General features: G+C 45.5%; 1 protein-coding gene across 2 annotated transcripts in view; it reads left to right on the forward strand.

Annotated features, from left to right (window-relative positions):
* Positions 1-595: 595 nt before the first annotated feature.
* kcng4a (potassium voltage-gated channel, subfamily G, member 4a) overlaps positions 596-12,538 on the forward strand; it is a 26,680-nt gene continuing 14,737 nt past the window's right edge. For both annotated transcript variants that reach the window (XM_034588604.1, XM_034588605.1), the window contains exons 1-3: positions 596-1,078; positions 4,409-4,963; positions 5,082-5,723. In XM_034588604.1, the coding sequence (XP_034444495.1) occupies positions 4,856-4,963; positions 5,082-5,723 (750 nt within the window). In that variant the 5' untranslated portion in view covers positions 596-1,078; positions 4,409-4,855. The remainder of the gene's footprint in view (positions 1,079-4,408; positions 4,964-5,081; positions 5,724-12,538) is intronic.

Consider the following 12,538-nt stretch of genomic DNA (forward strand, 5'->3'; position numbering starts at 1 on the left):
TATTTTTATCTTGAAAACATTTATTTGCCATATTGCCCTAGTGGCATTCCTTATTTTGGTTTTTATTTCTGTGTCATGTCAAAGGACAAAAGGCCGAATCCACATGAGATTAAAACATATAACATACTGTACATCTCCTATGCATTTAAGAAAAACACAATATTATAATAAGAATTCAAAAAACAGATTTTTGTGGAGAAACCACTAATGCACTCTACATCAGAGTAACTTTAACAGGTTAAAGCTCAAAGTTAAAGTGCTGATAAAGTTGTTTTTTGCTCAACTCCAAGTGAAGCAAATGTTTCATATATTCACAAAATGTGTCCAGAGGTAAAATGGGATCGTGTCATTCAGACTTCATGTTGAAAACATCATTTACTTCCAGCATGAAGAACTAACATCAGGCTCGTGTTCATTCACTTCACTGCAGATTTCTAAGCAAAACCTTTATTCAAGGTAATTCTGGAGGGAACCGCGCCCCCTGTTGCGCACAGAATAGATCAGGACAGGAACCACTGAGCATCTCCTCAGTGTGCTTCGATATTTATAATATCTAAAGGCAGAAGAAACGATTTGGAGCGAACTCTAAAGACTCTCTCTTCTCTTGCAGTTTCATTAAAATGCCTCTTTCCTCTCACCCTCAGCTCCCATGCGCACGGACACTGCTGCGCTTGTCGTCACCTTTACGCAAACTTGAACTTGGGCACCCGGTGGAGTCTCCTCCGTTGTGCACCGCGGCTTTGACTCCCTCCCTCCCCTGCTCCTCCTGCTCCTCCTCCTCCTCCTCCTGCAGCAGCAGCACCACTAACCGAGCAGTAACGGGACACTTTCATCGCACCGAGCCTCCAACCCCGCTGCCATCTCTGGCGTGTCCGGACTCCCCTGCGCGCCTCCCACCGGCTCGGATGATGCGGATCCCGGAGAGGTGTGTGTGGCTGTTATTGTGATTCTTTAACATGTGTCGCTGGGAAGTGGTCGCTGACAGCCTGATCCGCTGCTGAGGGATCCGAGGGACCGCGAGGCACCAACGGGGGGGATTTCTCACCGGGGCTGGTCTCGGACGTGTGGAGTCAGGATGGTAAGCTGCACTTCATAAGTTGCACTGATGTCTGCGGGGGCTCGATCTGCAGCTGTAGCATGTGTCTGAAGTTAACATGTAAAATAAAACATGCCGGTGTCTTTTCCAACACCGCAACATCCAGTAGAAGAAAGACCCATTGTTGATGTGGACTGTGAGTGTGTGATTGGAAGTGGATGCATCCAGATTTGGAATTAGTCACTGGTTTTAATGGGATGTTACATGTCCTTCAACAACATCTGACTTTGACTTTAGGCATCTAATATATTTTAAACATGTATTTTCATTTTACACACAATTATCTCAGCACATTATCGGTATACAATCTTAATTAAAGGTGTGTAATTAATTGCCTGGTAAAGGTGCAAAAGAGCATGTGCTTGCGCAAATGTGTGTGTGTGTGTGTGTGTGTGTGTGTGTGTGTGTGTGTGTGTGTGTGTGCGTGTGTGTGTGTGTTTGATTGTGTGTGTTTGCAAGTTGAAGAGAGAGAGAGAGAGAGAGAGAGAGAGAGAGAGAGAGAGAGAGAGAGAGAGAGAGAGAGAGGGAGAGAGTTTTCCTGTGGTGCATTAAAGCAACCCGATCCATACAAGACGTGGGTCTCTCCAATAGCTCCTGGCAAATGCAGTCACTGTTGACATGCCCATGAATATAATATAAGCTCGCTGACTGAGAGCTGAACAGTAGGATGCAACCATTGAATAAAAAAAAAAAAAGTCATTAAAAAAAAAACCTCCATCTCTCTATAAACAGAAATACATTCAAAATGTGTGATTGGTTTATTGCTTGCGCTCAAATTTGTTATACAACTTAGATATAAGTTTGTTAATTTGTTTAAAATCAACCCTTACAAACTCAAAACTCCAGATTACAGGAGAATGGAATGAGTTTACGTCCCCCCTCTGATATCCGTCCCCAGCTGTCTGTCCAGTGCAGAGCCTGGAGAACGCCATGTGTGCTGCTCAGAACACCTCCTCCAATTAACTTTCCACCAGGAGAAAACCAGCCACGTCCTCAGGGAATACAAATCGATTAATAAATAGTTGATCGTACTCGGGCCCCCGCTGCGAGGTGGAAATGAAACACCAGCGAGGTTGACAGAAGTGATATATTGGTTCCTCCAGTACAGGATCCTATCCCTCTGGATCTAAATTAGTGACGCATGTTGGTGCGGTCCAATGCTTCAAACTGTCTGAGCCGTCCGCTCACACACCCAATAAGCCAGTGGTTACTGTAGATAGCAGGAGGATGTGAGGGCTGATATTCTTCTTACAGTGCAAAGTGTTGCTGGGACTGAGTGTGAACAGTTGCGAGTCAGGGCTGGTCTCAGTGACAGATGAGTGTTGTATTAGTGGAGGCAAATGCGTTCTTACATATGTGTTTAGAAATGGGTGGAAAAGTGTGGAATTGCCTTTGGAGCTTCCGGCTTAACCTAAATTACTGGTGCATGTGTCGAAAATCTGTTGTAGCCGTACATTCTCAACACAAGCTGGCAGGGAGGGAAGTGCAGGGCAGCCGGCCAAATGTAAGTCCGCTTTACTGTGAGTAGCTGGACGCAACAGAACAATGGGTCTCGGAGGATAACGCCAGCTGTTTCTACCAGGGCCGGACTCTTTCATCGTCTGCCACCAAAACATTCAACACCGAAAACACACTGATTTCCCCTCTGTAAAAAATGTGTAGGATCTATACATCAAATACTTGGAATCATCACATGTTCTGAAATTGAATGAAAGATGGGAGGAATAGATGGCTTGTACACCCCCCCAATCACAAAGACACCAGTCAGACCTTAATATGAATACAAAGATATTTGAATTTGTATGTTGTGCAACCATTGTTCTGTAATATTGAAATACAAAAGCAGTAAATCCCCGAACATAAACATGAGATCAGTTATATACCATGTTCACGTACTGCTTTAAGGAAACACAGGTGTAGTATGTGTTCTCTGATATAGTTGAAAGGAATGTTTGTTACCGTTCAGTAACCTGAAAATGATTGTTTTCATTCACAAAATCCATCTCGCACCAAATTCCACCTGCTCGTAGATATTAGCACTCGACGTGTGCCTGGTTGTTTTCATAAAGATCTCCTACTTCTTGACAAATTCACAACAATGGGTAAAAAACTCCCTCTTTTACATTGTTATAGAAAGTAGATAAACGATAAATAGTGGATCTGCCCTTTTAATCGAATCCAATCCAAAAGTTAATGGGTTCTTTCTTGGCCACCACCCTTCCACCAAGACTCAACAAGATCAGTTCAGAGATTTTCACTCCTTCCTGCAAACAGACAGAAAAAAAGCAGTAATACAAATGATAGAAGGTAAATACTGATAGTGTGAATAGACAACACGTCCTCAGGATGCAGATATTTTGCGTAGCCATTACAAGAAAGGCACAAGTATAGATTAAACAGCACAGACGATGGTTAAATAGATGTGTTTTCTCAATTGATTCTCCTAATGACACAAATGTCAGAAAAGTGCAGAAGGTCTTCTTCGTGTTCTCCTTCACTGTTTGCAAGCAGCTGGTCTTCATGCTGCGTGTGAGCAGAAGTCAAATAGATGAGCTGTGAGTTAGCTGCAGTCAGTGAATGATAAACGACCTGATAATAGGGCCCAGTTTAAAAATTAACCACAACTATTAAGGGCTTCAAAACACAGCAAACCATTCTGGGCAACCGTCACAGCAAGCCAGTGCCGGTGCCAAGAAAATAAACTTTGGTGCGTTTTTTTTTTTTTTATCATCTATCTGTTGCAAGAATCTTTGACAGCCAGTAACTCAGTGTAAGTGTGAACAACCTGAATGTTCTTTTCTGCTGTTATTCCCCCACATTTTCCAACACCTGTGCCAAGCAAAGCAGCCACCGCCGCCGTTAATGTGATCTGATTTGGCCGTAAATTCCTTTGCTGTCAGTTGAAGTCCTCCGCTAACGACAGCGACTGCCCTTTTATAGCCGCAGAGCTGATCCGTCTTGTTTCCCCGCTGAAAGGAGGTGAAACGCGGAGAGGGTGGAGCGCTGCAGTCTCATCTCCTCCTCAACCTTTGTCTTCTGTCTCATTCTTGCTTTGTCTCGTGACACCTGCCTCCGTCCTCTCTCTATCCTGACATTTCCCTCTCTCTCTCTGTCTATGTCTCTCTCTCTCTGTCTCAGTGGCTGCTTGATGGCACCACGTGTCCAGGCCCTCCCTAATCCTGCCGCGGCGACACAGACAATCCCGCCTCAGTCCCTGGACACATCACATTCGGCTCCTTGACTTATCTTGTGTAGCTATCAGCCAATGATCAATCCTAACGCACTCTCTCTATTCGGGCTTTCCTTCTCCAGACTCTCGCTTCAGCCCAGGATTACCCACTGATGTGATGCTGAATCCTGAGGCACCAGCTGAGTCTACTGCGGACCTCTGACAGCAACTTCAAACCCACTCCCGCTCCGATGTGACAGCGGGTTTCTTGGCTCCCCTTCTTGGGTTCTTTGCTCTGTTGGTTGGAATCTAAAGCCATAGCTCATCTGTCACCGAGGGAAGAAAACTCCTTTGCTATCAGGGAGCGGTGAGACCAAAGACACTGGAGTCAAAACTACAGCTATTTTGTTGTTCAGTCAAACTGAGCTGTGGCAGCAAAGTTTTTTCCCATGGACAAGTTTTAATGTGAGTCGCTGCAGCACAGAAGGGACTGTTGTGTCCTGGGACTAAAAAGTTGTTTGGCCTCCTTCTGCCAGCATCACCTGGTTTAAGCTGCCCAGTCCGGAGCAGCGTGCTTTCCAGATGCCGCCATGCCCATCATCAGCAACGCCAACCATGACTTCAGCAATCTGTCCGTCAGCGATGACAGCAGTCTCGACCGCATCTTCACCGAGATCCCTGAGACCGAGACGATCAAGGTACGAATAATATTCATCACATCATATTAGTGATGAAGATCTGGAAACAAATTGTATCCACAAATATCTGAGATGCAGCTGCTCATTCATTGAAGCTTTTATTTTTTTAACTCTCCAGGGTGTGTACTACCAGAGGGCCCAGTTCATCAAGCGGCCAGAGGACCTGGTGTCGGTCGACCACGGCCTGTTGGCGGTGATAAACGTTGGGGGGAATCGCTACACCTTCCCTTGGAGTACCCTGGAGCAATTCCCCCTCACCCGACTTGGCCGACTCTCTGGCTGCCGGTCCCCCGAGGACATCGCCAGTGTCTGTGACGACTATGACGAAACTTACAAGGAGTTCTTCTTCGACCGCTCACCGTCCGCCTTCAGGGTCATCCTCAACTTCCTGGCCGCGGGGAAACTGCGCATTCTGCGGGAGATGTGCGTCCTGTCCCTGCACGATGAGCTGACCTACTGGGGCGTGGAGATGACATACATGGAGCGCTGCTGCAAGAGGAAGATGTACACGCGCATCGAGGAGGTGAACGAGCAGGAGCGTCGCGAGGAGGAGTGCAGACAAAGAAATGCCATGCAGCGAGTGCCGGTGGAGGAGACAAACTACCGTAAGGTGATGAACTGGCTGCGAGATACGATGGAGAATCCACAATCTGGTTTACCGGGGAAGATCTTCGCCTGCATGTCGGTGATCATGGTTGTGGTGACTGTTGTCAGCTTGTGCATCAGCACCATGCCCGACCTCAGAGAGGAAGAAGACAGGGTGAGTGAGCCAGAGTGTGCACACGGTACTTTTTCTGCTCAAAGTTTGCCCACAGCACGTATTCTTGTTTTATTCATTTCTGATTTAGGGAGATATTGATATTGTAATCCTGCAAAAATCAGCCTTCAAAATTCTCATATTTAAAAACTTGTTGGCGTCACACCCTCTTAAATATCCCCGTGAGATGCTGTTGTGGATGTGTGTGTGTGTGTTTGTGTGTGTGTGTGTGTGTGTGTGTGTGTGTGTGTGTGTGTGTGTGTGTGTGTGTGTGTGTGTGTGTGTGTGTGTGTGTGTGTGTGTGTGTGTGTGTGTGTGTGTGTGTGTGTGTGAGAGTGATGGCCGTGGACGTCTACCCTGTGTCTACCCATAGCTGTGCGGGATAATGAAGCCCAAGCTGCTCACTGAGGCCTGAACTATCTGTCAGTAAACACTGGGGAATAATGAAATAGTCTCACTGTAGCTTACACAAAAGAGAGATGCACGCATACAGATTTGCACGGAAGCAGACACACTTACAGTTGCGAAAAGGTCGCGCACGTAGGAACACACACAGAAACGTGCACTGGCAGCCACAAGCCTACACACACACTCACTGTAACAGATGCAGCTCTCTCTGTATTTCATTCTCTCTGTTTTCTATTTAGTCTCCAGTTTTCTGTTGCCCTCTAACAAAAATTTTTACTGCAGCATATCCACTGCTCAGTTATGAACAGTTTCCGCTGATTAAATGAAATTACAAATACAGTTTTCCCTGCAGGCAAAAGAATAAATCACTCTATGTCTTTGCGTCAGAAAAAGGTTGCCCATATTTTCCCCGTCTGGTTGCATCAGTCCTATATGTGTGCAGAAAACTCAAGACACTTGTTCAACAGCAGCCCCCGTATTGATTTTGATATGAACAGTCACAGACCACAGATAGTGGAGAATTTAGGGAGATGGAGGAGAGCAGTAGCTGCAGAATGCTTGATGAGTTGCAAAAGGCTTAAGAGAGGATTTAGAGAGCCCTGCCAGGAGGAGTCCGGTCGTCAGGGACAGTCATCGGAACGCAGATGGAAGAGCTAGAGTGCAGACAGAGTCTCGAGGATGCTTGAAAGCCTGTTGGACTGGGTGGTGCCTTTGATGCGGACCTTTTAGAGTTGATCGGCTGTGGCTCAGGGTAGAGAGGGTCGTCCACTAACATGAAGGTCAGTGGTTCAGCTCCTCTGCTTTCTGAAGAGCCCCTGTGCAAGATACTGAACCCCAGATTGCCCCTGACAGCTGTAAAAAGGGTGTGATGGGAAAAAAAGCGCCGTGGATGGAGGCACTTTTTGAAAGTGTGCGCTTACGGGTGAATGGGACTTGTACTGTAAAGGACTTTGAGTGGTGGATAAGACTAGAGAAACGCTGCACGAAACACATTCACCATGATCAAAGCAATCTGTACCTATAAGAAGAGCATAAGGGAATCAGATACCGTTGCACATTTATTTTCTCCGCACTCACTCTCAGCATTTCCAGTGTATTTCCTGTCGTGTAGTTTCATCGTTGCGTCTCTGAATGAAAGTAGGAAATTGAGCTTTCCTGCGTGTGATTCTCACGAGTAAACACAGCAACAGTGACAAGGAGTGGAAAGTCCCTGCAGGGAAACATCAAGCTGTCCTCAGGGGTGCACCTCAGCTAGCCACACACACACACACACACACACACACAAACATTAGTAACCATATACTAAAACAGTATATGTTATCTACATTCTGGGTTGTAATGGCATCGTAGGTGTGTATTTGTGTGTATTGTTGTGTCTGACATCTTACTGCCTTGTCAGGACAATGGGAATCGCAAGGTTGTCTCAGGTGTGTATAGATATGTCTCCAATGAACGGCCATTGAGGAGAAAATGTGTTACAGTAGAGTCTCATTGCCTTGTGAGGACTTTGTATATTGTGATGACACCTGAAGGTCAATTTAATCTGCATTTATGTAATTAAAGACATACGTCCCTTTCGAACTCCGTGCATCCTTTACGTTAAGCGGTGCATCCATCCACTAGAGGGCGATGCAGAGTGGGAACTTGTGGCAATGTACCTCTGCAGTGGTTTGTGAGCCATTGCATCATGTGGATGGTGAATTCTTTGTTGAGATTTTTTCCATCTTTCTTTGCACGTCTCTTCCCTGTTTTTGGGAAGGAGGATGGTGGCCCTCTCCAAAAGTAAACAAACCCATCTGCTGCTCCCATGTTTTTTCCAGTGCGAGCTCCTGAGCCTCACCATCCTCCCATGTTCGGCCACTGAGCTGAATCCTCCGAGTCCCGGCGAGCTCGGTGAGGCAGGAGCATCAGAACTCCTGTCATCTTTAATTTACATGGCTCTGCTGTTTGTCTCCGGTCCCCCTTTTGTGCTGGAGTGGGCCGAAACTCCCTCGTCCACTCATCATTCATCCTGCTTCTCTGCCTGCCTCTGTTTGGGTTCGGAGCGTGAAGGGAGAGATAAAGTTAGTGGGAGACGGAGGCGGAGTATAGGGCAAATAGAGGGTAAGGTCTAAAGATCAACAGACTGAATTAACAAGAGATGAGAGTGACATTCTGATGGAGGTAAACACCATGTGCACATTTCTACAGCGTGATGGGGGTCTACAGGTTTACTAATGCAGCTTCTTATCTGGTGGGAGCGCTGCTGCCAAATCAGCTATAAGTAAATAACTTGACGACAGAGCTAAATTAAACCTGGATGTTTGTGTTCTCCCTGCACAACAGCTGTCAGGGGTAGTGACACACGTTTGCAGTTCCAACAAATTGGGCAGATTGAGACGGCTTAGCTTTTCATTTCATGCAATTAAAAGAGATTGCATCATTCAAAATCTAAATTTCATTGATGTCCTATCCATAAATGAAGCTTATAGACTTTATATTTTTGTACGGCTAGTATTTAGAACAAGAAGCTAATCGTCTACAGCTGTTCAATGTCAGTGTGTTAGTTACACAAGCTATTTAATCAACATTAAGTGTGAGATCAGACCTGGAATTGGCGGATCACCAATATTTAAGGACTTGGATTAGGTCCAGAGAAACTTGAACAGGACATGACTCGTATTAAATAAGAAAGGAGAATGGCCCACAGAGCCAGGGCACAACAGTCCCCCTTGTGAAACCACATTTAAATTCACCAGACACAGATTTGTGCTTGGATCTGCACCAATTTGCTCGAATAAATATCAGTCCCCCGGCTCTGCCCCGTGATCCGGATCCGCACCAAAATATAACGGGCTCCTCCCTGACTCGTACTGCAACGTTCCAATAAGTTTCATGGAAATCCGTGGATAAGTTTTTGCATAATGCTGCTAACTAACAGACGCAGATAGTTACAGCAGGGACTGGAATAACAGTGTGTGTGTGTGTGTGTGTCTGTGTGTGTGTGTGGTGGGGTTCACCTGCCTGTCAGGTGGTGCAGGTGCGCCGACGCTGCACAACTCTGATAAACACTTCTTTGTTTCTTCCTCTCCTCCTGATTCCCTCCAGTCTATCTCTATGCAATGTGCTTCTGTTCTTTCCTCAGTTTATCCCTTCTATTGTACAGTACATCTGGATGTGCAATATATTAGCTGTGAGCTAAATGCTTCGGGGCTGGCCTTTATCTCACGGCTCGGTTTCAAGCCCTCTGATAACTGCTACATCATTCCTCCGTCTCTTGCTGTGGGCGTGTACCTCTGCTTTGCATGTGTCTTCTGCTCTCTGTGTAAAAACTCTGACTTAAGGGAGTCAAGGCAATGTTTTGTGTTTCTTTTATGCTTAAGATACATAACAGCAGTGTTTGGATTGGAAAGAACGTGACATATGCAGTTTTTCTTAAACTGTCTCTGGAAAACACCAGAACACATTGTTAACCTGTCTGAGTTTATGTCTCACTGCTGGTCAGGTTGTTAATATCCCCCAAAGATTCTCACTTTCCAAACCGTGTTTCTGAGTAAAACTTTGCAGAAAAGCTGAATTTTCCTTCTGCTATTGTTATTCATTTGCTGCACATGCATCACAGTTCCAGTTCTTTTAATATTCTCACCGGTTGATGGTGTATTTCCGGACAGCCTCGGCAGATTTGCTCCCTTTTTCCTAATTCAGTCGTATTCTGGCCTGAGGGAGATGGAAGTGACTCTTTTATGTCCCTAATGCCATGAACTGGAGTGGGATCTGCTGTCCAATTATTACGTCCCCGGACATCAATTCCAAGTAAAGAACGAGAGACAGGGGCAGAGAAAGTGACTGAGAGAGAGAGAGACAGTAGCAGACAGCATGACTTCAGCTTTGGATTGTTAGTTTGAACATGTTTCCTGATTGACTATCCACTTGTTCTCAAGCAGAGACTTGTCAATAATCTTATTGAACCACAGAACCTGTCTGGGTAAGTGATTATTAGGGTGTGTGACTTCTCATTCTATTCAGAGACAAAAGGAGAAGAAAGGAGGGAGAGGGAGACGGTTGGAGATAATGTGTCTTGTGACGTCTGAGGGGACGATAAGGTAATTGTTTACCTATCAGAAGGAGGAAATAAGAGGAGTGTGCGTGAGTTCAGGTGAAGGAGCAGGCGATAACAAGAGGAGGGCGTAAACACTAAACCAGCCATGGATCCTCCTTTCTCTCCTTTCCCTCCCAGTGGAGCTGTTCAAACTTTAAACAGTGTCTGAGACCAAGTCCTTGGCACGTGATCAGCAGAGCACAAGACATGCAAATGTAATGTACAGTATGTAAGAGAGGACTTGCAGTAGCAGAGAACAGGACATGCATGTACTATGTGTCTATGTTTTACAACAGCCAGATTTTAGCTTTTTTTTTTAAATCAAAGTTTAACAGTTTAAGTCCAGTGAAATAATAATAAATAAACGATAGAGATGTTCCGATGATGATGCCAGTAAATGAAATGCCTCAGAAACTGATGATGCTGCCGACTCCGACATCTGCAAGTTCTGCAAATCTATGTTACGCTCCAAAACCACGTCGATACAATTCTCTTCTTCTTCATCGCTCCAAAACCCCAGTTGTGCTGTCACTAAATAATTCATGCCACTGGTATCCATCCATCAAACCATCCTTTCATCCATTCATCCAATCATCCATTCATCCATCCATCCATCCATCCCTCCATCCATTCATCCATTCATCCATCCATCCATCCATCCCTCCATCCCTCCATCCATCCATCCATCCATTCATCCATCCATCCATCCATCCATCCATCCATCCCTCCATTCATCCTTTCATCCATCCCTCCATTCATCCTTTCATCCATCCATCCTTTCATCCATCCATCCATCCATCCCTCCATTCATCCATTCATCCATCTATCCATCTATCCATCTATCCATCTATCCATCCATCCATTCATCCATCCATCAGGTTTAGAAGGGTTTTCCAGACATCCCGTACTTTCATCTCCTCCTGAGGGATCTGGTGGAGTTTCCAGGCCAGAATGAATATACAATCTATTGATCACTTCCCAGAGCTCATGACTTTCGGTGCGAGTCGTAGATCGACAAATAAAATCTAAAGCTTTTCCTTCCAGCTCAGCTCTGAGCTACGGTCTGGTATAATGCCTGCATTACTGCTGATGCTGCACCGATCCACCTGTCCATCTCCATCTCCATCCTCCTCTCACTCGTGAACAAGACCCAGAGAAGCTCAAACTCAAACTCACTAACCCTCAACTCGGCGAGAGAACCCTGGCCTCAGATTTGCGGGTCGCTTCAATTTGAGTGAGCATAATGCAATCGAAGCTCTTCCCAGCATACGATTTTATAATACATAATGTAATTCACTCCCACACCTGAGATGTGATACTGTAACAGGAGATGCTGTCAGTGACGCTTTAAATGACTCAGTTTGTGTCTCTGTATTCTGCCTCTTTATTCACTGAGTCTGCTCCAAACATCGTCCCAAGCCGTGAAGACAGAGCACCATCATCAATCATAAGCCCTGTGTGTGTGTGTGTGTGTGTGTGTGTGTGTGTGTGTGTGTGTGTGTGTGTGTGTGTGTGTGTGTGTGTGTGTGTGTGTGCGACAACAGGGACACAGAATTAAGAACGCATTCTTCACGTGCCTCATTTGATCTCCCCGCACCTTGTTATTTCCAGCCTCTATTAAATGAGCATGAAGGGAACATAAATGTGGTGTTCGCGATGTTCGTTGGCTCAGCAGGGCGACACTGTAGCTGGTAGCCAGTCAGACGGACTATAAGTCAAGGGAAGTAAATAAGAGTGTAGCCAGGCTGGTTGCTGTGGAGAAAGAGAACGAGGGAGAGGATGGAGAGACTGAAACAAAAATAAATTAGATCCACAGAGGGATATGACGTACAGTAGATAACTTCATCAGAACTGAGATACATAGATAACTTTTATCTTCAGTATACATCAAAGTTATACATTTATAAATTGCAACTCTCCATTTACGTCTGTATTAAAGAGACAAGGCATTTCTCAGTCTTGCACACCCCCAATTATTTATTTGCACGGTTGAACTATATGCTAATTACCAGAGTGTGACTATGCACACACTAATAATAAGCACACAGAAGCCTTTCCTATACTTTCACGTCTGTGGGCTTGCATGCACAGTTGTTTTAACCGCAGCAGTGTCAAGCAGATCCTCTGCCTGTTACAGCCTATCTGGTCATGAGCTGTATTCCCTGTGATGTGCTGCATGGCTGCCAAGTGGGATTATGGAGGAGAACAGCGGAGCATGAGATGTTTATCCTGTCCGTGCCTGGGACAGGATTCAACTGCACAGTCACACACAGCCCAATGCAGTCGAGTTTGGTTTGTAAGATCTAAATATGTGACACCGGAGAGTGTACTG

This window comes from Hippoglossus hippoglossus, chromosome 6 (genome assembly GCF_009819705.1).
Source record: "Hippoglossus hippoglossus isolate fHipHip1 chromosome 6, fHipHip1.pri, whole genome shotgun sequence".
In the NCBI taxonomy this organism is placed as follows: Eukaryota; Metazoa; Chordata; class Actinopteri; order Pleuronectiformes; family Pleuronectidae; genus Hippoglossus; species Hippoglossus hippoglossus.